The sequence below is a fragment of the Camelus ferus genome, chromosome 13, assembly GCF_009834535.1.
Source record: "Camelus ferus isolate YT-003-E chromosome 13, BCGSAC_Cfer_1.0, whole genome shotgun sequence".
NCBI lineage: Eukaryota > Metazoa > Chordata > Mammalia > Artiodactyla > Camelidae > Camelus > Camelus ferus.
Genome location: NC_045708.1, coordinates 12,777,643 through 12,802,699, shown reverse-complemented (window position 1 = coordinate 12,802,699; position 25,057 = coordinate 12,777,643). Strand labels below are relative to the sequence as shown.

The 25,057-nt window shown below is 52.7% G+C and overlaps 2 protein-coding genes and 1 long non-coding RNA gene across 7 annotated transcripts in view; 2 read left to right on the top strand and 1 right to left on the bottom strand.

Annotated features, from left to right (window-relative positions):
* IFFO2 (intermediate filament family orphan 2) overlaps positions 1-12,857 on the top strand; it is a 46,599-nt gene extending 33,742 nt beyond the window's left edge. Inside the window, exons 4-9 of one of the 2 annotated variants that reach the window (XM_006188325.3) lie at positions 547-687; positions 2,054-2,193; positions 5,775-5,895; positions 6,035-6,127; positions 7,030-7,160; positions 8,343-12,857. In XM_006188325.3, coding sequence (XP_006188387.3) covers positions 547-687; positions 2,054-2,193; positions 5,775-5,895; positions 6,035-6,127; positions 7,030-7,160; positions 8,343-8,448 — 732 coding nt within the window. In that variant the 3' untranslated portion in view covers positions 8,449-12,857. The remainder of the gene's footprint in view (positions 1-546; positions 688-2,053; positions 2,194-5,774; positions 5,896-6,034; positions 6,128-7,029; positions 7,161-8,342) is intronic. The other variant, XM_032495308.1, reaches the window with a different exon arrangement.
* Positions 2,196-3,897, bottom strand: LOC116668272. The gene is made up of 3 exons (XR_004325371.1): positions 3,778-3,897; positions 2,881-2,989; positions 2,196-2,319 (listed from the first exon to the last, which is right to left on the bottom strand). It is a non-coding gene; the product is annotated as an uncharacterized LOC116668272 (long non-coding RNA).
* Positions 12,858-14,437: 1,580 nt separating the features above from the next.
* ALDH4A1 (aldehyde dehydrogenase 4 family member A1) overlaps positions 14,438-25,057 on the top strand; it is a 29,928-nt gene continuing 19,308 nt past the window's right edge. The window contains exons 1-3 of one of the 4 annotated variants that reach the window (XR_004325370.1): positions 14,438-14,752; positions 24,109-24,202; positions 24,763-24,855. Coding sequence is in view for 2 of the 4 variants with exons in the window: in XM_006188267.3 (XP_006188329.1) it covers positions 14,691-14,752; positions 24,109-24,202; positions 24,763-24,855 (249 nt within the window). In the remaining 2 variants the exon portion in view is untranslated. Of the gene's footprint in view, positions 14,753-17,258; positions 17,309-24,108; positions 24,203-24,762; positions 24,856-25,057 lie in introns of those variants that run through there. The other 3 variants (XM_006188267.3, XM_032495306.1, XM_032495307.1) reach the window with 3 other exon arrangements.

Below are 25,057 nucleotides of genomic sequence, written 5' to 3'. Positions count from 1 at the left end.
AGCCTGGCGTGGCTCCTGGTCCCGGGGGGTGCGAGGCTGGGGTGGCAGCAAGAGGCCACCTGGCTTCCCCTCACTGGGGTCCAGGGGACCCCCCTCGTCCTAGGCAGCCCCCATGGTCAGCCATGGGAGGAATCTCTGCGTCGGGGACAGGTGGGGCACGCCAGGTGGGAAAGCAGGGAGGTCCTTCAGCAGTGGGACTTGTCTTTCTTTTTTCTCTGCTCTGACAAAATAAAACACTGATGCTGCGTCTGCCGAGAGGATGCCTTCCAGCCCTTAGGGAGACCAGCAAACACGGTCTCACATGGTCCACTCGGAATTGAAGTCCTTAGCTCCCACAATCCCTCCACCCCTGCCCTGACCCCGAGTAGCTGGCCCAACCCTTCCCGCTCAGAGAAAGTTCAAGGACGCCCTGGACCCTGGGGCCTCCCAGCTGACCCCAAGGGGTCTCCCAAACCCCCTGCCCAGCAGGAGCCTGGGCTCGCCTCCCCCACCCCCCATGCTTGCTCCGTCCCTCGCTCACGTAACCCCCTGCTGTCCTCCCTGCAGCCCATGACAGACCTGGACACAAAGATCCAAGAAAAGGCCATGAAGGTGGACATGGACATCTGTCGCCGAATCGATATCACGGCCAAGCTGTGCGATGTCGCACAGCAGCGGAACTCGGAAGACGTGTCCAAGATCTTCCAGGTGACTAGGGCCGCCCTGCTCACCAGCCGCCACTCTCACCTGCCCCCGTCACCCTTCCAGAGCAGCTGGCCTCCACCCCTGCTTGGCCACCCCGTCCCCCTCACACCCGCCCATGCCCCTTCCCCCAGAGGTAGCGTTCACCCAACCCTCTGGCCTCCTCAGGGAAACAGAGAATCAGGGCTGCGTAGACTCGTACGTAGGCAGCTCCGACTCCATCGTTAAGGCTGACCGCTTCATCCTAAGGCTGAGGACACCACCCACCCAGGGTGGGGATGTGACGGGCTCCGGGAAATGGTAGAGCTGGGACTAGAACGCAGGTCTCCTGACCCTCCAGGGCTCGGTCGACCCGTCCACCCTGGGTCCGCTGCCCTGCTTCCTGCCTCTTCCTTTGGGAGCCAGACCTAGGTCCTGATGCCACAGTTGGGGAGCCCTGGCCAGGCTGTGGGGGCACTGGGCTAGCTGGCCTGAGCCCTGGCCGATATGAGCCTCAGAACTCAGAAGAGGAGCTTTGACTATTTTTCATTTCCATGGAAGACTCTCTCAATACCCGCTCCCTCACCTCCAGTGAGCAAGTGTGTGTGTCCCGAGTGGAGGCGATGGGTTAGCACTGGAGAGTGTCCTCCAGGGAGGGCTTGGGGACTATCCAGCTGCCTGAAGGGTGTGCGTCATTGTCCGAAGGCTGCTTCTTGAGTTTTGGGTTGTGGTTTGGCTTTTGCTCGAGCCTAGGGCAATACGGTGTGTTGTCGCTTTAAGTGTGTGACTTTGGATGCAGTGGGGTGAGGTCCGGGCTTCCCTGGGGCCCTTTGTCCACCTCCTGCCTTCTCGCCGCCCATCTGCGGGGAAGCAGGGGAGACCATTTCAGCCTTGTCATGTCTTGTCTGCTTGGAGTGAAGGAAGCTTGTTGAACCTGGGGCTGCCTGCCTGTTCATCACCTTTGCATGTGAGCAGGAGGGCTCTGGGAAGCATGGAGCCACCTGTGCCTCTGTGAGAGGTTCTCCTCTCTCTGGCTGGCTCTGAGACATCCCAGGTGCCTTGGTATCCCAGTCTGGTCTGCTCCTCTTCCCAAATCATGGGGCTGCCTCTCTGGTGAAGGGGTGAGCTGAGCCGGCCCAACTACCAGGCCTCCCAGAGCAGGGGAGGGTCCGGGCCATCTGTTCCTCCATCCTGCATGTCTCCCCTCCTCACGCTTTCTGCTAGTGCTGCCTGCTTCTTAGAGGACCTGTGCATCTTTCCCAGCAGTGGCTGGCCCCAGCCACACTCCATCCATCCCGTGGGACACCATCTCCCTTCCCAGTCCACCCCACCCTCCACCCCAGCAGAGCCTCCACCCCAGCCAGTTACCTTTATCTCTTCCTTTCCGGGTCAGGTGGTCCCCAAAAAGAAAGAGCGTAAGGTGGCTTCAGATGATGACATCTCAGAGCAGGACGGGGAGGTGAACCGGTTTTCGGATGACGACGTCGGCTCCATGAACATCACGGACGAGATGAAACGCGTGTTTAACCAGCTGTGAGTACCCCTGCTGCCCCGGCGAAGGGGGCTCCTCTCCATTTCCCCAGATTGCTAGGGTAGGGGTGGCAAGCTGGTGGCCTGGGCTGAAAGTAGCCTGCACATACTTTGGCCCAGCATGGTGTTCTGAAAGAATTTGGAATCATTTTCAACATTTATGATTTGGGGAGTTTCACATTTTTAGAAAGGGCCAAATTGGTAATGATGGTCACATTTGTGGGTAGTTTTTTTTCTTAACTGAAATATAACTGACATATAACACTGTATTAATTTCAGGTACACAACGTAATGATTCACAATGTTTATATGTATATACAGGGAAGTGCTCACCACAAAAAGGCTAGTTAACATCCTTCACCATACAAAGTTACAATTTTTTTTTTTTTTTTAAATTCTTGCAAGGAGCTGCTGCCTGGGTTAGTGGCAGAGTCTGGGCTGGGTATGGTCAGTGGTGGGCTGGAGCCAGCTTGTTCCAGCTCGTGACAACTGACTGTATGCATGCCTGCCCACTCCAGGTTTAGTGATGGTGCATTAGTAGCTTAAAATTTGCCACTGTGGGAAATTGACATGCCACCAATCTGGGCGGCCCTCTCCCACCCCTGCGGACAGCTGGTTTACTAGAACTTCGCTGGGTATAGTCCTCTGGGGCAGGGATGCATTGTAGCCTTGGTCCATCCAGTGCCTTACCTGCAGTCTTGATCCACCTTTAGCTGTAATCCATGTAGTATCCTGAAGTGGAGTCGGGGAGGGGTGGGGAGAGGTGCAGCTGCGGGCGTTGACTGACTCACCTAAGGGCCTTGAGTCAGAGGGGCAGGCTGGGACTGGGTCTCCAGTGTCCTCCTTTCCCTCTGCCCCACTAGCCTGCTCTTGCCTGCTTTCCCCCAGATTCCTCGCAGTTGGGCCCCGATGCCCTGAGAACTCAGCTTCAGCCTAGGACTCCATCCCTCCTCTCCACCCCCAACCTCACCCCACCCCTTTGCATCTGAGGACCGAGCACGCTTCCTGGCCTGATGTCCCCTCCCCGGAGTCCTGGGTTTCCAACAGCAGGGCTGGATTTGAGCTCTTGGCTCTGATGAGCCATCACAAACCTCCCAGAGCCTCATCCAGGAGGGCGCCTCCTATCAGAAGGTGCTCCTGATCATACTCGTTTCAAAAGCCGGGGGCACGGGCCTCTCCTCGTGCTTCCTACAGTGCTCGGGGCTGGCCTAGCACAGGAGAGGCCAGAGATCACTCTGCCCAGCCCCTCTATCACACAGATGAGGAAACAGGCTCAGAGAGGGCTAGCGAGGAGTTGGGACAGAGCGGGGCCCCGACTCTCGGTCCAGTGCTTTGCCCCCGCCCAGCTGTCTTTGTGCTCAGAAGCAATCTCCTTCTTCTGCCCCCCTGCCACACCGTCAGGAAGACAGGAGTTGGAACTGGGCAGGAGGGATTTCCCTGACACTTCCCTGTACTTGCTGTTCCCTTGAAACTGAACTGGATGGGTGTGCCTGGGGAGGGGAGGGGTGCTATCTTGAGGGTGACGAAGAGACTCCTAGACCTTGATTCATCTTTTGACACCCCACCCCCTAATCCATATATTCTCACCTTTTGCGGATGAGAGGGGCTCTGGAAGAGAACATTTGCTTGGGGCTAGCTTTTCGGAACGTTGCTCTGGGCATTCCTGAGTGCAAAGCAGGACTGTACACCCCCTCAAGCCCCGGCTGGGTTCATCTGGTTGAATTAAAGGGCTTCTCTGAAGAAATTGTCCCCAGTTTTCCTAAAGTCACCAGGAATCCATAGGCTGCCCAGGGATGGGGTGAGCTGAAAAGCTGTCCTCCCGTGTATATGAAAGAGCTTTCTTTCTGATGCTACAAAAATGGGCACCTGAGTGTAGACACGTTTAAATTGGGTTCAGTATCCAATTAGATTTATCTGGTTGTAAAATCGCTTAAGTTAAAAAAAATATTCCTCTGATCACCCCCTCCACCCTTGTAGTTCTAGCCAAGGCCATGCAGACCTCACCCTAGGCAGGGCTCGACGCCCCCCCCCCCAACCCCCAACAGCTCCGCTAGCTGTGGGCTGAGACCCAAGCCAGAAGCTGCAGCCAGTTCCTCTGAAGTCTTTGAATAACGCACCCGTGTCAGGGTTGTTTTGTTCTGATCAAAACCGGTTGCTTGGGCTTCAGACCAGGGAGAAGGGGAGGAATTTGCTACTTTCTCTGCACCATGGCCAGCCCTCCTCCTCAGTCCTACACCTCCCCCACTCTCCTTTCTCTTGTCCAGCTTCCTGTCCTTTCTAGTTCCCCATGACTCGGCTGGGGTGTCCTTCGGGTCCCGCCGGGAAGGAAGTGAAGTCAGCAGTCTAGTATGTGATGCTGCGATTCGTCGACCCCAGGGGCTTGCCTGGAGCTGCCCGGCAGGCAGCGCCTTCCCCTGCAGCCCTGTCCCTGGATGCAGGGAGCCACCTGCAGGCTCCCCCAGGAACCACCTTTTGGTGTGGAACCTGGCTCCAGGGGGCGCTCTGGACAGCTCTTTTCCTGAAATTCTTGGGCCCTGCCCGGTGGCCCCAGCCTGGTTCACTGTCAGCAGGTTGGGAGCAATGCCCCAGAGGATTCAGAAAGTAGTTGAAGGAGTGAGTAGAGGGAGTGGGGAGAACCCTGATATGGGAATCTGAGGACTTGGACCCATATCTTCCTCTGCAGCTGACTCACTGGGTCAAGTGATTTAACTCCTATAGACGTCAGCCTTCCCATCTTCTCATCTTAAGCTGAATGATCCTATGATCCCCTCCATTTGGGGTAACCAGTGCATCTCCAGAAACCCCAGTCCCAGGCAAACCTGTATGGTTCCTCCTTCCAATTCTAGTGAATAGGGAAGCCCTGAAATCATGCTTTGCATTCAGATCTGATTTCCAGCATATATTATTCCAGAAGTCCACCTAATCCCTCATCACCTCAGTTTCCTCACCTATAAAATGGGACTAATGATCATGCTCACCTCGTAAGATTGTTGTGGGGATGGAATGAATTGCATTTTAATAGATGCTTAGTGGCCAGTCCTGTGCCCAGCACATATTAGGTGCTTGGTGATGTTTTGATGGGGTGGAAAAAACTGTAGGAAACGGAAAAAACTGTAGGAAACAGAAAAATCTGGTTTCTGGTACAGGCTAGCTGAGTGACTTTGGATAAGTGAATTATTCTTTCTGAGCTCCAGTTTCCTTATCTGTAAAATGGAAATAATGATACCAGCCTTTCCAAGTTGAAGAGAAGATCATATGAATCACCTTGTGCGTAGTAGGGGCTCCAGGAATGAGTTTTGAAATGAATGGAAAACAGTCATGAGATTGGACTCAGGAGGAAAATATCTTTAGTCTACCTTAATGAAAACCTGGCACTTTTAGGAATATACATTTTAAATTGTATAAATAATACATAAATTCATTCTACATTTGCAAAGAGCTGAACTCCACAGAGAAAGTGCATGTCCCCTTTGGCCACTGCCCCGTCTTTCTGGATGGCCACCTGGCAGGAGCACAGTGTCCCTTGCTTCCCCCACCTCCATCCAGGCTTCTGTTCAGTCATGCCCTCCTGTGTCACCTCATAGGCGGGAGACCTTTGATTTTGATGATGACTGTGACAGCTTGACATGGGAAGAGAATGAAGACACGTTACTGCTGTGGGAGGACTTCACCAACTGCAATCCAACCATCGACCTGCAGGGCGAGGTGATTTGGGGCCCAGCTTCCTAGAGGCTGGGAGGTGGGCGCCTGGGGGCACCTCCTTTCCATGACTCCCTCATCCCCTGTTCTTTCCCTGCAGCCCCCACCGCCCAGCTAAATTGTCCCCTCTGTTCTGTTTCCCCAGCAAGAGGAAAACCTGGGCAACTTGATCCATGAGACTGAATCCTTTTTCAAGACACGAGACAAGGAATACCAGGAAACCATAGGCCAGATTGAGGTGAGGCCTTTTCTAGTGAAACTCGTTCATGTTATTGGGTCGAGACCCCCTGGTGATTAAATGCCTGTGCAGACAGGGGCTGGTAGAGAGGCAGACCCAGCATTGGGAGTCGCGAGGCCCACCGATTCCCTGCCTGATGCTGTGCAAGTCACACCCCTCTTAGGGCCTCAGTTTCCTAATCTGTAAAATGGGAGTGGTGATCCCTGTCTGCCGCAGAAAGTTTTTTTAAGTTATTGAACTGAGATGGTGATCTCAAAATGGTGAAAGGTGACATTTGAGTGACATTGAGTGACGCTGGGCACTCAGTCAGCCCTTTAGAAATACACCCTCCCTAGTATCTGCATACCCCAAGTCTGTATCTGGAGGTACCTGGTTGCCTCCACCCTATGCGGTAGGTACTGTGTGCCCCGTTTTCCAGAGAAGGATGTGAAGTTTAAAGAGACCAATTGACTTGCCCAAGGCCCCACAGCCAGGAAGCAGCCTTCAGGCCCAGTTCTCTCTGCTCCAGAGCCTTGCACTTGGCCACATCTATCAGTGAGAGTCATTGCTGTTGTCATGCTGGAGAAAGAGAAGGGCGGCTCCTTCCCTGGGGGATGTATCACTTGGAAGAGGAAAAGGAACAGAAACATGAGAGACTTCAGGGCTTTTCTAATCCAGCCCACCTGAAGGAGTTCAGGGATGCTGGTTAGGGCGGAGTTGCTGGGGCTGCCCGTGTTGCTAAGCTACCATTCCTCGTCCACCAGCAGCAGTTCTAGGGTCCTTGGACCAGTATGCAGAGAGCAGAGGGCAGAGGGAGCGCCCTGGGGGCGTGGTGTCCTTGGGTGGCCCCGATGGGAGGTTGCTGAGAGGTCTGCTACAAGGATGACTTGGACACCCCTTTATCCCGTGTTGATTCCTTTCAGCTGGAGCTGGCCACGGCCAAGAGCGACATGAACCGACACTTGCACGAGTACATGGAGATGTGCAGCATGAAGCGGGGCCTGGACGTGCAGATGGAGACCTGCCGCCGGCTCATCAAAGGCTCAGCAGACAGGTACCCGGCCCTGTCCTCCACGGCGATTCAGTGGCGGTGTCCTCCGAGGGGGATTTGTGGGGCTGCAACTGACATCCTGGCTGTTTCATCTGCCCAGCCCGTCCGTCCATATGTCCATCTACCTGTCCATGCATCCAATGAATATTAGCCACCTACTGTGTGCTGGATGCCCTACACATCTAATCTCACGTAACTCCCGCCACAGTCCTGCCCGCATTGATTCAACAGCTATTGTCAAAGGCTTGCTCTGAGCAAGGCCACAGCCCCTGCTCTCCTGGAGCCCATGCCCCACTTCCTGCTGAATTGGTGGGTGGGGGAGTGGGTGGGGCTCACGTGTGTCCTTAGGAAGCAAATTTCCTTCCTTTCCCATCTTCTACCCCAAGGCCATGTGGGTCTGTCCCCAGGAGACTGACATGCATTGGGCCTCTTTTATTTATTGGGGGACCCCAGGACAAAGACAGAACCTCTGCCTTCGAGGAACATGCAGCCTTTTGGGGGAAGATAGACATGCTGATAATAAAATGAGGCGATGCACATAAAATGCTTGGCACGAAGCACAAATCCATTTATTGAAATGGTTTCTCTTATGACTATTCCTGCAGGCTGTGGTTCAGGCTGCAGGAGAGGGAGAGGCAGCTCCGTGGGAAGCTGTGTGGGCCCTGGGCTTCGCGTGTCATACCTGCAGCTCATTGGTTCCCAGAACCCGCTGTTGTTATCTCCATCTTTCAGATGGAGGAGGGCACACTTAGGTGGGGCAAATAGCTTGCCCAAGACCCCCCCAGCTCATTGGCAAAAGAGGCAGAATTCAAACCCAGGGCTATGAGCCTCTCTCCTGTATGGCCTCCTTTTGAGCTCTGAGTTAATTGCCCAGACCTGTGTTAGGTGATGGGCGAGTAGGAACTGAACTTGATCCATGGTTCCTGGATCAGCACCCAGAGCCATCAGACAGGCTGGTGCAGGGAGGGCGGGGGTGGGGTCCCAAGAGGTCTCGAGAGCCACGTTCAACTCGTGAGCTTCAAAGATGCTAAGGAAAGCTGAGTGAGGGTGGCTCTCGGGAAAAGATCTCCCTCTGAGTCTAGATTTTCCAGGAATGGCTGCTCAATCTGTCTTGCTCTTTAAATCCTTTCAGGGGTCCCCAGGCTGCCCTCTGACATCCCCCTTCCATTCTCTTGTGCCTTCCAGGAATTCACCGTCCCCCAGCTCTGTGGCCAGCAGCGACTCAGGAAGTACAGACGAGATCCAGGACGACTTTGAGCGGGAGGCGGATGTGGAGCCCATGGTCAGCTGATGACCGAGGCTGCCCGCCTGTGCCTGGTGGTTTTGGTGATGGGGGCCTCTGCCCTTCCCTCCCCACGGGGCCAGGAAGGCTCCTCGGAGTGGGGCTCCAGGCCTCACCACGCAGACTTCCTATGCCCTCCCTTCTCTGGAGGCCCTGAGGGACTGCTGCTTCCTTCCGCCCTTCCTTCCGCCCACCACCAACCAGTGCCCCTTCTCCATCCACCCACCCAAGGAATGGTGCTGTCAATTTCTATTGTTCTCCACATTACAAATGCAGACTTCTGTCCAGACGATGCAGTGTTAACTGTGCCTTTTCCCTTAAGCTGAGCCACTTTGAGCTCCAAAGAATTCTTCCTAGCAGGTGTTTTTATACAAAACTCTAAGGTGAGGGCGGGGGCCCCTGGCATGGTACAATGCCATTTTCTACCCTCCCACCTGCTCCTCTGATTGGCCATAAGCTCTGCCCTTCCTCCTCTGCCAGAGCTGGGCTGGAGATGGTCTCCCTCCCCCCCGCAGGAAGGAGCTGTTTGCCTTTGTGACCTTTCCAGGCCTGGGTGGGGACTTCCCAAGGGTTTTGCACTTACTGAAGGGGAGAAAAGGTGGAAGGAGGGAGGGAAGACAAATTTTTATTTTTATTTTTTTGGACCAAGTGGCAAAGCGGAGGGACAAGGCACTGTGGGGGAAGGTGGAACCTCACTGTGTTTAAACTACTATGCAAAAAACAAAACAAACAAAAAAAAGCAGCTTGCCTTATTACCATTGTGGAAGGTAGGCCCTCTCCCAGATTCCCGGTTTTCCCCTGGAGCTGAGAGGGAGGCCGAAGCTAGGGCCATCTCTCTCACAGCCTCTAAGAGTGAGCACTGACTTGAGAGGGGGCTGGGGCAAGGTCGGTAGCGAGGCCTGGGTCCTGCAAGGCCCTTGGCCACCCGATTGATTGCTTTATTGGGACCTCTGTGGGTTGGGGAGGTCTATTATTACCCTGATGACTTGATTTTTTTTTTCCAGCCAACAATAAGGGGATATAGACCTGTAATTTCTCTGTGAGAAAGTCTGAAGCGGGCCAGGCCTGGTATCCACCCCCTTCACCATGGAGCTGGGTTGGTACCACCTGGCGCCATCTTGGTTCTCCACTGTGCCCCAGTTGCCCACTATTTGGCCACTGGCAGGCGTTGGAAAGGGAAGGGGAGGGAGACAGTGAGAGCTGTTGGCAGAGAAGAGATGGTGGGAGCAGGAGCTTGAGTGAGAACCATCCTTGTTCTGCTCATGGACATAAGCTCATCTCTTTCCATAATTAACTGATTGACCATTTGGGGAGTTAATCTGAGCCAGTATCTCCCCAGACTTGAGTGGAGCTGAGTCAGAGGGCACTGTGTTGAGGCTACCCCCAAATCTCAGCTTGGAGCCAGCAGAACAGGCTTTGCTTTTTATATTATTTTTTTTAATTAAAAAAAAAATTCTTTTTGGACCCACTACTGTGGGTATGTTGGCCAATTTTTGGTTTTGTTGGCCCAGGGGCTCCCCCTGGAGGTCAAAGGAGCAAAATGTGCCCAAGGCCCAGAACTTGGGTACCCTTGCTTGTGTCTGCAGGCACAGGAGGGGCTCTGGCCTTGAGTGGATCAGGTCTCCTGTCTTTCCTCCCCAGGGTACCAGGGAACTGTAAGGGCCTCCTCTCTCTTCTGTTTCTCCCACCTGTTTTGCAGTCTTAAAAACATTGTACATAATATTCATATTATATAAATATATATATATATACATATATATATATATACACACACATATATATATATATATATGGAGAGAGAGAAGGAGAGTGTTAGTGACTGCGTGTAATTTTTATTTATCAGAACTTGGTGGCCTTTATTGTGAGTTTACTCCTTTTTTTTTTTTTGGTTAGGGGAAACCTCCTTGCTGGTTCCCTATGAAAGTCTGGCTGAAGGACTTCCATTCCCAGTATCTCTTGTTAGCCAAACAGCCCCTCGTTAGGTACATGGAGGGACGATGGTTTCGGAGCAGAGACCGCCCCTTCCCCTCTTCCTCACTGACCCTTGTTCTAAAGGTTACAGGGTTCAAACATACCTGATTATTATTGTTACTGTTATTGTTATGTTAGTTTTATTTTTATTTTAACCAAAGGTTATCAGAGCCAGGTGGGCTTGGACCTCAGCTGCTGAAAAGATTTTCCGTTTCTGGGAGGGTGAGAAACTGGCTGCACCAACCCCCCACCCGACTCCAGGGTTCCTCTGTCCAGGGTGAGGGGGGCATTGAATGCCGTGGGCAGGCAGGCAGAGTGGAAGCCAGCCCCAGGTTGTTCTTCAAGGTGGTGGGAGGGTGACAGACCTATCTTTAGAGTTAAGACAGTAAGGCAACAATATAAGTATTTGGGGGTAACTAAGGTGACCATGGTGATTGGTGGCCAGTGGTATTAATTTTACTTTCCCCTTTGTACACATAGTACATTTGTCTTTGGGGACTTGGGTACTCTGAATTTGTCTAGGGAGTCTGGAGATGGCAGGAGCAAGAGACAGATGCTGGCCAGAAAGATCCATCCTTTCCCCTGGGAGAGCAAGGACTTGGGACAGGTGGATGGGGGGACAGCAAAGAGTGTTAGTGACCTGCCTCCTGGGCTCGGTCCTGGGTCTTGGCCTCCCTCCCCACCAAGTTCTTTTTTGAGTTAGTTGCCAGTGGGCCCTGCTTGTCCCCTCACCACGAGCCCACAGCTTGCCAAGAAAGACCCCAACGCTTGCTGGGGCAGCACCAGGTCCAGTTGGGACTAACTGGTCCGTCCTTTGTAAAGCTGTAAATACTTAATTTTGATTTTCTATTTCTAAGCCCAGTGTCATATTGACATTGGTATTTTAGAATTGTTCTCAGATGGGCTCTCCTGTGCTGCCCTCTCTCACTCTCCTGTTTTGGGGGGCATTTATAAAAAGAGAGGATTGGGGAGGGGCAGAGAGAGATGCTTCCTTTGGCTCCCTGGTTGTGGAACACACACACATACATACTTCTCTGAGACTCAGAACAGGGGAAAAAATGATTGGCAAGTTAACACACTTTGTTTTCTTGTGGCAATATGTCTAGAAGTCTCTGCTGGGCCTGTCCGTTATGGACTTGGCTCTGTGGATGTAGCTCAGATGACCTGTGGAGAATCAAACCATGTTGAGATGGGGGAGAGGGTGTGGGGCAAGGGATAATATAAGGTGTAACTTAAGCTAAATGTACTCTATTTATAAAGCAAGAGACTCTCATCTATTTTTATGAAAGGAAAGGTTTTTTATTTTAATCTAGGGTAGGCAGTTGTGGTAGCCCAGCATTTTCCTGTGGACAAGATGCATGTTGCTGCTGGATTTAATATAATCAGTACCCCTCACCCCATCTCCCCAGCCTCACCGTCTACTCATCCACACCCATGAGCAGCTTCAGCAGAGCATAGGTCCCCCTTCACCCTGTTTCCCTGTTCCTCGATCCCCCAGCTCCTTGGGCCTTGGAAGTCTAGGGAGGCAGACACTTGTGGGAGTGGGTGGGCAGTGGGGAATTCGGAACTGAAGTGGGTGGTGGGAGGGAAAAATGGCACTAGGTAGGGAGGAGCTCTGCTTCCGAGGGTGGGCTCCGATTAGTTACTCGAACTCTGATCCGCCAAGATCCACTTCTAGGTCAGCGATGCTTGGGAGAGAGTTGAGAAGCAGCAGAGTGTGGGTGACAATGGTCTGTCGATTCAGGGAGCACGCAGCTTCCTTGGGGCCTGGGCTCCAGTGGGTTCCAGGTTGTCAAGCAGCTGGAGCGGGAGTGGAAATGCCATGAGATAACCTATAGCCCAGCCCTGGCTGCTCCTACCCCAGGCCAAGGCCTGGGATGCAGCCCTTGACGTGCTCCTCCAGGGTCCTGGATGAGGAAATAGGGTGCTGGGGGCCTCCTCGGACCTGGGTCCTCCATCTTGAGATACCTAACTCTGGTTCTAGAAGGGCACTCTCGAGTGGGGAGTCTGGAGGTGGCCGAGTGGGTATGAGTAACAGCAGATTCTCTCTGGAAGGAAATTTTCCATGGGTGGAAGATTTCCAGGCTCAAGGTGGGCTGTGTGTTAGTCTCGGGCAAATCCCTCACCATTCACCGGTGCCAAGCCCTCAAAGAAATGAGGCAAAGGCACCCCACCCCACCTCCACTCTGTCATGGACATTTTAGCATCTACCTGATTTTTAGCCCCATCCAGGGAGATTTCCTAGCCTGAAGTCTCAGCCCACCCCCACTGTTGCTGTTTGTCTGCCAGCTGGGTCTAGTGTCAAGGGGAAGGGGGTGGGGGGTTTATACTCATTGAAAGACTACTGATCCTACCGGAAACCAACCTGTTTACTGTACTGTTGTAAATATCATGCCCTTTATATCCTGTATATTGGCTTCTTTTAAATAAAGTGAAATGTCTTAGAATTGATGGTGCTTTTTGTTTTTAATGGAGAAAGTGGTGATGGGGGAGGGGCAAGAGGACAGAGGGTCACATAAACACTAAAACAAAAGAATTAGCCTATTAGTGATCAAGTAGGGCCATCTCACATCACCTGTTATATTTGCATCTCACAATAAAATCTTTGGAAGTAGTTAAAGCAGGAATTATTATACACATTATACAGAAGGGGAAGAGAGAGCCAGAGGGATCACAGACTGAATAACCAGCATAGCCTGGTTTGGAACTGAAGTCCTGTTAATCACAATGACCCCATTTCTTAAACCTCCTCACAGTGCCCTAGAAAGGCCACCTCCTGAGCTGTGGATTTGATGCTGTCCAATGTTCTGGTTTCTTCTTGTTAATGGCTGAATTCAGGGGGACATTGCCCCGTGTGAACTGAGCCTCACGAGTAGGGTTTTTCTTCAAGGATGAAGCAAAGCAGCCACTACCAATTCCAACTTACTTTTTACCACCTCTAAGATTTGCACTTTATACAGTTGGCTCTCCAAATCTGCATGTTTCCCATACTCAAATATGGAGGGCTGACTGTACTGCGCGATTTTATGTAAGTGATTTGAGCATCCCTGGATTTTGGTATCTGCAGGGACTCCACGGATACCGAGGGACAACTGTAGTTTCCTCTCCCACTCCCCACTCTTTGTTTAACAAAGTGCCTTAAAGAGTGTGACCTTCTAGAGAAAGAGTAGCCTGAAATACTGAGGGCATTCTAAGACAGGTATTGTTACTCCCATTTTATAGGCATGGAAACTGAGGCCCAGGAAAGTTATGTGTTTTGCCAGTATCATAGGGAGAACCACGATCAGCCTTGGAACTCTGACTCCTAAAGCAGGTTCTCGGTACACGTTGCTGGAGGAAATATAAACAGATAAATTAGGAGAGAGCGTTAGAAAAGTTCTAATAGTACTTTAGGAATAGAATGGCTTCCTAAGATTCCATCCTCAGGAAGACTTCAGAATCAGAGTTTTAAATAACATTCACGTGTTCATCATCCAAACAACTTCTCCAAGAGAAAACTGAAATTTTGGTTTAGGGGGCAAGTATAAAGCACGGGAGTAACTGGTTCCGCGGCCAGAGGCTTCAAAGGAAAGCCTGAACATCTTATCTGCGAGGACGCAGGCTGATTTATCTAAGTGCTAGGCCGCAGGAAGCTGGGTGGCCCCGCGCCAGACCGGAAAGTGGAGGGTGGCTCGGTCCCGACCAGGAGGCTAGAGCCAGGGACAGCAGGCTCACGGCAGGGGGCTGGTCGCGATGTGGCCCTGCGGGGTCGAAGAACCTGGCAGCCGCCGGCCTAGGACAGCGAGAGTGTTTTGACCAGGACTCCTGCCGCACCTGACTCGCAGACCCGCGGTCCTTCCGCTCCGCCTCACACGTGTCCCATTCCAGCTCTCTCATTGGCTGTTTCGGCCCCTCCGTCCCGGCCTCAGAAGGTTGCAACATGACCGCTCTTCTGATTGGTCCAGGAGCTTCCATGTATCACTCTGATTGGTCGAAGGAGCTCACTCCCTCTCGCCTCCGGAGGGCGGCTGGGTCATACCATAAAGAGAAGAGAGGGAAATGTGTACATTTCAAGGCTTCTCTTTTGGGTTATTTTGCCCTGTCCTTTATCAAGGCCTTAAAAAAGAATTATTTTATTAACAGAAAATAAATATAGAGGCTTTTCGGTTGAGCCCGACTTGGAGGACGGCCGGGGTGATCGGTACCCCCTCCAGCCGACGTGGTGCGCTCCGGGCAGGGTGGTGCAGTCCCGAAGCTCCGGGGACGAACGGTCCAGCAAACAGCCGCGTCGTGAGCTCAAGATGCTGCTGCCGCCGCTGGCGCTCCGTCGCGCCCTGCTGGTTCGCCCCTGGAGGGCGGCCGGGTGAGTGAGCACCGGGCCTGGGGAGGCCTCGAGCGGAGCCTGCTGGCCCGGGGTCCCGGGAGTCGCAGGGTGCCGCGCTCCCTGCCTGTCAGATCCCCACCGGGTTTCCCAGGGGCTCGCCTCCGCTGGGGGTCACTTCCTCTGATGCCGCCGGACCCCCCACCCAGGCCTTCCTCCCACTGCGCTCCCCTCGCCTCCCAAAGATGTCGTTTTCCTTTAGCAAGGAGGATCCCCTTCTCGGATCCTGCGGCAGGGTGGGGTGCCTCTGTGCTCTCTTGGCTCCCACGCTTAGAAAGTAGCCGCCTAATCACTCTTCTTTCTCTTGATACTGGATCTTCGAAATTTGCCTGCCGCGGGAGCGGTGGCTTCCTCCAAGGGCACCTCTATTTTTAGCACACCCCGCTACTCACCTCCCCACCCTCTGTTTCACATTCAGGACCCATTGCTGGGGGTCCCTGGGTCTTCCCTCTCTACAGGTATTTCTCTTTCCCTCCTTCTTCCCCTTTTTTCAAGTTAAGTGTTGGGCAGGGAAAAGGACTCCTTTCTTCTGACAGATGGAATAATGATATTTATGGAGTGCGTATAATGTGCAAAACCTGTGCTAGGCACTTGGTATGTGCCTTATTGTGATGATTAATAAATGAGTTAATACTTGTAAAGGGCATTGAACAGTGCCTGGCACGTAGGCAGTGCCCAGTTGCTATTAATCATGATCGTTATTATCACTGGTATGTAAACTTCTGTGGGTAGATATTGCTACAAATTACAGATGAGGTGTAGTTTTGGAGTGGAGCTGCCCTGCAAACCCAGATTTGCACACTCTCGCGCTGTGGAGTTGTGTTCCTGGACCCTTGCCCACTCAGTGGCGAATGTTCTCAGAGCCCCTTTCTGCTCTGGGCTTAGTGGAGGATGGAGGTAGGACACAGATCCTGCCCCACAGGGGCTGACAGTCTGGTGAGGCTGCACCCCTATGGATCCGTGTCCCTGTCCGCCTCTTTCAGAGCTGGACAGCTTCTGCCCCCAATTTGAGTTTTGTTTGCCTGACCCCTAGGACTGTGACCAGTTATGTCTCCCCTGCTGAGCTCTGCCCTTTCTGAGTTAATCAGTGTCCCAAGGGATGGTACAGGGTGCCTGGGCACGGATGAGTTTCAGCACTGCTGTATATTTTCGGGGGTGGGGAGGGGGGCAGGGGAGCAATGGATATGAAAGAGAGGGGCTCTTCTTCCAAACCGAGATCGGGGACCATGCTCTCCACACCCTCCACATGGTCCCATTTGCAGGCCTCTCCCCTCACTCTGAAGCCGCCCCTCTCAGACCCTAGATGGAAGCTACAAAAATTCACGTGTTTACTGAGTACCTACCGCATGCAGATGCTGTGCTAAACGCTGCAGGGCAGGGTACCCAGGGATTTACCTGTGGATAGAGCCTTCCAGGAATTTTCAGTTTAATGGGGAAGAAAGCCTTAGACATATAAAACCTCTAAGATCTGGTAGGAAGAAATCCATATTCTGAAAAAATATTTAAAAAGCTCACAACAGCAATAGTTATCAAGCAATCAAGTATCATAGGCCTGGCACTGTGCTGATAAGCACTGTATTATTAACATTTTACGGATGGGAAACTTATCTGCCCATTAAGACAAATGTTAAGACCGAAATTGCAGTCAGTCTGACTCCAGACTCATGCTCTTAATTACAAAGCCTCCCAAATGGAGAAAAAGCATTTTGCAATCAGAGAGAAGGCATTTTGTAACCAGGTCTGGAGGCTCAGGTTACCTCTTCGGATATAGCAGCTGGCCTGCTGGCCGGATGCCCTAGACAGGGCTTCCCCACCTCGGTAACATTAACATCAGAGCCTGGTAATCTTTTGTTGTGGGGGCTGCCTGTACATTGTAGAATGTTTAGCAGCATCCCTGGCCTCTACCCACTGGATGCCATAGTATCCCCTAGTTGTGACAACAAAAAAATGTCTCCATACATTGGTAAATGTCACCTGGCAAGGGGGTAGGGGGGCAAAATCGCTCACAGTTGAGAGCCATGGTTCTAGAACAGTTGTGGTGTTTGGTCAGTTGTTTAGAACACACCTGTGGCATGCCAGGTCTGCATTTATGGGGAAACAATTTTAAAACATTTTTTAGTGATCTCCCTCAGTGTCCTATACATAAAACTCTAGTGCGGAGAAAAACCATCTCTTGAGGAACTGATATGGGTGATATTCTGAGTGTTTCCCTTTTTGCCTGGAGTGCCAGGAATCTCAGCCAATTTTTAAACACACTCTTGATTATGCCTTTTCTTTTTATTTAATAAGTATGTGTCCATTGTGAAAAGTCCAGATAAAGCAAAAAAGGGTTATTAAACTCACCTGGCACCTTACCACACAGAGGTAACCACTGCCATCATTTTGATTACTAGCCTTTTCATGTTCCAAGGATCTGTATGTGTTAGAAAAACAACAAAATGGGCTCATCTGTGAATACTTTTTTGTGGCTTGCTTTTCAGTTCAGACTTATCGACCTTACTGTATGTCCCCGGGGCCTGGAACTGTGACTGGCATCTGGTAAGCCCTCAGCAAACATTTGGTGACTGATTCCTTCCTTGTCAACAGATATTTATCACAACCAGTCTTGCAGACCATCCACAAACACCTGTCCTTTACGGATGGCCCAGGGACCATCACTAAGGGCAGTGGCTACCGTTTACCTTTTATGTAGGTTATTTTACCTACCTCCTCAGCAACCTACAGTGTAAGTGTTACTGTCCCCACTTCACAGATTAAACAACTGAGGCCCGTGGAAGTTAAGGAAAAGTCCAAGGCCTTAAGCTAGGAAACACCAGACTGCCTTCTGCCTCCTTTGACCCTGACCTGCCCTTGTCTCTATTTCATTAACTTTGTCATGTGTGTCCTCTGCAAATTCTCTTTGGAAAGAGCCAAGATACATAGTTATATTTATCTATAAATTTAATAAGTGAAAAAACTAACCCAGGCACATAGTAAGCTTACAGTAAATGTTAATTTTTGTCCCTTGCATGCTCTTGTATCAGACGCTGCTGGGTACCGGGGTCCAGAGGTGGCTCCAACCCATACCCCACTCCAGTGTCAGGAAGCTTGTGGGCTGGAGCTCCCCTGCAGGAGTCCTGAAAACTTTGGATTCCACTCAGCCCACGTACTTGTCTAATTTTCCGAATTACAAAACCACCCAACGCTTGTCCCAGCCTGCCCGCCTCTTGGATGGGCATAGGGGCCTGGTACCTCCCACCGTTCCCTGAACATACTCTGCCCTTTCACCCCTCCAGGCAGTGGCCAGAGGGGTGTTTCTGGCCTGGAACATCCTCCCCGGGGAACCCACGCTCACCCAGCACTTTGTGGCCCTGCCAGGGCAGCTCTCCTTTGGCCCTTCTGGTGTCCTATCTGTAAAATGGGGATAATCCCATTAACAGCCACTCAGCACAAGGATTAGAGATGTGACAAATGGCTTGTAGGGGGCCAGGGACCCAGTGTGTGCTCTGTGAATAACTTAGTAAAGGAATAAGTAGACCCCACGGTGACCATAATACTTGCTTCTAAAGTTATAAAAATCTCCACTCAGGTGGCAGTCGGTGCAGACACACACACCTGGGGTACCTGTCTCTGGTTCCCGGCATGTGGCTCAGTGCAGAGTAGGGGCTGAACAGTTGCTGTTGGAATGGCCCGCAGGACACCTTGGGTGCATCATGGCTCCACCTCTTAACAGCTGTGTGGCCCTGGGGAGGTTACTTGACCTCTCTGTGCTGCCTCTTGTTCCCATGTAGAAAAGGAAGATAAAAGTAGCCATTCTATACAATTGTCTTGTAGAATAAACAAGTTTGTCCATGAAAACCACTTTGAAGAGGGGCCGGCACCTAGAAAACTTAGTAAGTGTTGCTTCAAGCGTGATTTTGGTTCCTCCCACCCCACCCACCAGTGGGCCACGTCATGAAGTGAAGGCCCTGGGCTGCAGCCGTGTGACCTTGGACAAGTCACTGCCCATCTCGGGGCAGCCTCTTTGCTGGGGTGAGAAGTGGGGAGGTGCTGGCCAGGTGGCAAGGAGGATGAATCCAGCCCATCAGCTGACTGTGGGTCTCCCTCCACCTTCTTCGGCAAGAGCTTGTCTCCCAGGTGAGGAACCCTGGGTTCAAATCCTGCTCTGTCACTTCCCGAGCTGTGACCATGAGCCGTTAACCTCAGTTTCCACACAGGTAAGACGGAGGTAATAACAGTCTTTAGGGTAATGCGCTTGTAGGTGAAGTCAGTGAGGTCATCACTCAGCACTGCCAGGCCTGCGGGAAATGCTTCACAGAAGCTCCCTGTTGCAGCTGGACGCCCCTCCCTTCTGGCCCCGCCCTGGGCTCTGTGCTTTCTTCTCACCTCCGCTGCTGATCCCTTATCTCAGAGATAAGGAGGATTGGTCTTATCAGGTCCCAGATAACAGCCCCAAAGCCTGGAAGCAGAATGAAGTAAGGACAATTTCCTTTCTCCTCCTCTCCTTGGCCTTGGCTGCCCCTGACCCCAGCCCCTGGGGACCTGGTTCTAGCGAAAGGACGCAGGCCTGGGAGTCCAGTCCTGGGGGCCTGCTGTCCACTTGCGCATTAATTGTTTTAAAGGTATTTCCCAGATGCTTACTGCGGGCTGGGCGGTGTGTCTGGTAGTGAGCGGAATGGACACAGGCTGGCCCAGTAGAGCCTAGGGCCTGGTGGGAGCACAGTCAGAGCTCTGTAATGAGGGTTGTCACCTATGAGAAGCTCCGATAGGGACCCCATCCAGGCGGTGCGGGGCTAGTATCTCCTGCAGAGAGGATGGCAGACAAGACCAGGGTGGCCAGATTGCAGCAGACGAGGTCAGAGGGGATGGGGGGTGATGGAAAATGAGTCTGGAGGCCACGGTAAGGATTCTAATTCTTTACTGTAGAAGACATGAGAAGCCACTGAGTAGTTTTGAGCTGAGCACTTACTCTCTCTATCTCTGGGTCATGATCATGTTTTCATATTAAAACGGTAACTTTGGCTGCAGTTTGGAGAGGAGCTTGGAGACAGTGGAGCAGGAGTGGCTGTTATAGTCATCCAGGCAAAAGCTGATGGTGCCTTGGACCTGGGAACTCAGCAACCCCGCCGCATCCCCTTGCCCTGCTCGCCTTCAGTCTCCCCCTCTGTAAATTCCGGAGCTTGCGTTGGAGGCCCACAGCTCCATCCAGCCCTCACATCACCTGTTGCAGGAGCTGTTCTGGTGTTGTGGCCTTTTTGGCTCAGATCCTAGGACCTGCAGAGGGTGGGGAGGGGCAGCTGGGGTCTTAGGCCTGGGCCATAAGTCCTCAGGTGAGCAGAAGGGGCACCCCAGGTTGTTAGGGGAAACTGAGTCAAATTCAGACTCTGCGTTATGCCTCCTTCCTGAAGTGGGAGGACTGAGAGCTGCCCTAAGAAGGCCGGGTTGGATTCACCTTTACATTCCAGAGCCAGGCACCTGGTAGGTGCGATGCACACTGGGGAGAGCCGTTTGACCGCATCTGAGCTCTCCGTATCCTTGCTGTGTGGGATAGATGGGTGCTGATTGCATGAATGAATGAGTGAATGAATGAGGAATGTAGTCCTGCCTAGAAGGACCTTGCAGACCCTCATAGAGGCCCTGAGTCCTGTAAGTGATTCAATCTGCCTTCCCCTGGGCCAGTGGAAGGGTATTCAAGTTACCCCAAATGGTCCATGAGCCACAGAAAAAGAAAAAAGTTTGTCAGGCATCCTTGGATTATTTTTGACTGACTCAGGCTAATCTTTGAACCGGTCTCTGTTCCCCAAGCCACATTCAGACAAATGGACAGTGGGGCCAGGGCCTAGAGACTTTCCAGGCACAGAGATAGCCTTGGGGGGCCTCTGCCCCGGGAAGGTAGAGCGAGACCTGCAGGATTTCTGTTTATGACATTGCCTGGAGGGGAACAGGGAGGGGAAGGCTGGTAGCTTCTACATTTTGAGCTTCTGTGCTGGGTGGGACGTGCTGCTGAGTTTATTCCAGGAGTATTTTTTGAGCCCCTGATCCTTGGGGGTGTCTTTGAAAGCCCGGCCTGCTAAAATAAACGTTCTGGAAGACCTTTACAGTTTTCTGATTTAAACCTAAGAGCAAGAGGGGTAAGGAAAAGGCAGGCTTGTCATCCTCACGGTTACTCTGCAAGGATCATGGTGTCACCCATTCCTCAGGTGAGGCTTGCAGATTCTGTAATGATGTGCTGAGGTCTTGCCGCGGGTGTGGGTTTCATCCGGGATGTGTCTGCTTCCACGGCCTGTGCTTTTCACACCCACCAGGACCTGGCGACCAGAGAGAGGGCTCAGCCGGCCCACCTCCTGGCTCCCAGCCCAGCTCTGGGAGGACATGTGGATACCTGATTGACTTGTGGTGGCGTGCTGCTGCCGAGTCCTAGAGAAAGGCATCTGGAACCTTCCAGATGGCAGGGGTTGGGTTGGGGAAGTAGATGCTGCCTTCCTCTTTCCTGCAAGGCTGTTGAGACATGTAGCCGTTGGAATCTTCAGGCCTCTCCATTCTTCCCCACTGCAGTGGGTGGGAGGGGGCGGTGTGGATGCTAATTTATTAAAATCTATAGTTGTGCATTATTATCCCTTCCTATCTCCAGAGCAGCCCTGAGAGATGGGTGTCCCTGTGTGAGCCCCTGGTCTTGCTCAAGGTCACATAGCTCAGCCAGAGGCTGCATTAGCCTCACATTTCTCCCTTTGGTTGGGGGAAGGTGGGGCCTGAGGAATGTGGTGGGTGTGGCTGGGGCGGAAGTGGGAGAGGAGGTGGAAGGCCCTGGGGCTCACTTTGCCCTCAGGAATCCTGGGTGAGCAGCCTCCCCCCTCCCCACAACTGCACAGGCCCCTTTCCCCGTTCCTGACTGCCCTCCTTGCCCTGGGCCATCACACCCGCTCTTCTCTCTGCCTGGACTGCTCTTCCCAGCTCTTCTCAGACCTCCAGGTCTCTGAGGTCACTTCCTCTGAGAGGCCCTCCCTGATCACCCTGGCTGAAGTAGCCCCGCCCTTCTCCCTTCCTCATTTTCATGTCCCTTCTGTCACCATTGTGCTCCTTTCTTGCCTTGTCCCCTGGAGGGCAGCTGCGTGTAACTGATCCAGGAAAAAATGGGGGACTAGAGGATGGCCGTGTCCCAGGTCTCAGCTGAGGCCCTGGGATGCTCCCCACCATGTGAGGGTTTTGGCTCTGCGCAGGAAAGAATTCAAGAGTGAGCCACAGTTGAGTAAAAGTAGATTTATTCAGAGAGATGCCCGCAGGCCGTCTCAGAAGGCAAGAGAAGGCCACGAGGTACGGGGCCGGGTGCTTAGTTGAAAGTGAAAGTAGATCCACGCTCCGTGGACAGGGTGCGGTCCGTCTCACTCAGAAGGGAGACTGGTGGCCTCAGAGTGTGGGGTCAGCTAGGAAAAATGAGATTGGCCCCGAGATGTGGGGGCTGTTAGTTTTTATGGGCTCGGTAACTTCATATGCTAACAAGTGGGAGGATTATTCCAACTACTTTGGGGAAGGGGCTGGGAGTCCTGGGAACTGGGCCACCACCCACTTTTTGACTTTTTATGGTCAACCTCGAAGCTGTCATGGCGCCTGTGGGAGTGTCATTCACCATGCTAATAGCTAACAATGAGCGTATAACTAGAATGAGGCTTCTACCATCTTGGTGCTAATTGCTGCGTCATTCCTTGAATGTCTGTGCCGCCCCCCCCCCCCCCCCCCCCCCGTCTCACAACCAGAGGTCTTGCTGTCTTGGTCACTGCGGTTTCTCCAGAGATAGCAGGTGCCCAGTAACCTTATAAAATCAGTGAAGGAACTGCCCTCCCGGCCCCCGGTTTTGTCCTTCCTCCAGGCCTCCCAGGCTGGGTGTTCCCAGACCCCTTCTCAGGGAGAAAGAGGGAAGAAAAAGTGCCCGACACTCGTCGCCAGGCCGTTTGGTTCTGTTGGAGGACCCCAGCCTCAAACAAGGTCACCCTGAGACCATAATGAAATGAGGTGGAACAAGCCCGCTTCCTACTTGAGTCTAAGCCCAGAGGTCACCGTGCCACCCCCGAAGTACCAGTCACCTGCCCTCTTGCCGAATGAGGAGCTGCTAGTTTTTCACCCAATCAGATCGTTGCCCTGCTTCCTGACAGCCTCCGAGCCAGAGCAAACCCCAGCTTCCTTAGACCCTCCCCAAATCACCCAACCAGAACCCAAGTCCTCCAACAGGTTCTTTCTAACCCCCTCATCCCGCGAGGCCCTGTGGTCCTCCAAGTGTGTGCCCTCTGTCCCACAGTGACCGGTAACCCAACTCATTCACCCGCAGGGTCTCTGCCCATGGGGCACTGACCCCAGAGGGAAATAGATCTGGGTTTTTCTGGACTCAGATCCAGGTTTCCCCTGATCTTGATCTTGAACTACTCTTTTTCCTTTTAGGATGTAAATTACCTGATTTCTGCAAGGGGCTCCTTGTGAGGCTCTTTGGATGCCACGATGGCATTGACAAGTCTAATGTGCCTTCTGTGCACTAGGTGGCCTTGCTCAGCATTTATTGTCCTTGCTTACAGATGAGGAAACTGAGGCCTGGACAAGAGTTCCCACAGCTGGGGCTCCAACTCTGGACTGATGGACTCTTACCCACCTGCCCTCCCACCCGCCTGGGAACCCCCAGACACATTAGGGGTGGTTGCCACTGGTGGTCACTGATTAGTGAAGTCACACGGGCCAAGACTGGATAGGGTCTCCAGAACAAGGAGTCCTTGGAGCTCAGTACCCGGGAATCAGACCCTGAACCCCTACAGCAGCTCTCCTTGTGGCTGGAGACCGAGCGAGCTCAGGGCACTCCTCCAAGTTCACGGCCACCTCTTGGATGTACTTGCCCACCCGGAGCTCAGCTCTTTGTACCAAGAAAATCTCAGCTAGCTCACATTCCAGTGAGACCCAGTTCTGAAATACACTGCCTTTTCAGCTTAGAGAAAGAAGTAACTTGGGTCTGTTTGGGAGAAAGTCTGCATTATCGGGAAATACAGGGAGAATAAACCCTCTTTATGTGCGAAACACAAAGCAGTGGTTTTGCATCTGTGAATTTAAACCTCAAGCCCCATGTGAGTCTCTGATTATTCTCACTTAATGTAGAAAGGGGCTGGGAGGAGGCGGGTCACATGCCCAAGGACATGTAGTGGCAGGACCTGGACTTGAACTTGAGTTTTGGACCCCAAGGCCAGTTCTTGTCCCCTAGTTCTATAGTTGCTCTGGATTTCGAGATTCTGGGCCAACCCAGGATCCCCTTGTCGGAAACAGAGGGTCTGGGGCTGGTGGTGGCCACTGCTGACCTGTCACCTCTGTTCTTTGCCCTTGCTTCCTAGGCTGTGTTGGAAGCACACCTCCTCCCTGAAGGTGGCCAACGAGCCCATCTTGGCGTTCACGCAGGGCAGCCCCGAGCGAGATGCTCTGCAGAAGGTAACGAGAGGGTGGGAGGCACCCAGTGGTGTAGGTCCTGGAGTGGATAGCCTTCACAAGAAAAGCCCCCAAGATACCTCCTTGTGCTGACAGCCACCCACCCCCTCCTGCCTCTGCACTCAACCCTGGAAGGAAGCCTAGCTGGGGAGAGCTGTGCTTCTGGAAGGTGGGAGGATCTGGAAGCAGTAGGGTGGCAGTCTGGGTCTCGTTGGGGCCCCAGGTCAGGAGTCATCAGTCCACAGATGCTTAAAAACATTCTCCCATTAATTAATGTAGAATTGTGAGATTTCACATAAATTTCAGATGCAGTTTTGGAATCTTTTCTGTAATGGAAAGACCTGGCCACACTGGACAGGAAGTGGCAATTGAGGGGGTGCTAAGTTCTGCTCTCCTCCCGCTCCCCTGCTGGGAGCACACTGTCTCTGACCACAGGTCCGGCCTGGCACCCTCCTCATCTCTGTTCCTGCCTGGGCACCTGTGTTTACAGACTCTGCATCAGGGTTTTAGGCTGGGAGTGGAGGGGAAGGAAGTACCCCTCTGACCTCTTGTCCCCTCCCCAGGCCTTGAAGGACCTGAAGGGCCGGACGGAAGCCATCCCGTGCGTGGTGGGGGACGAGGAGGTGTGGACCTCAGACGTGCGGTACCAGGTGTCGGTAAGTCCAGTGGGCGGGCAGGGCTCGGCCTCGCCCCTGAATCTTGGGCTGCACATAAGCATGTCATGTGGGGCCTCTGCCTCCAAAGGGGCTTAGAGTCCACTCTCAGATTTTGAATTTTGTGCACTGGCATAAAGCATCCAAAGGCATTTGGAGGACTCATGAAAGGTGCTAACATCACGCCTGCCAAGAGGAAGTTAAA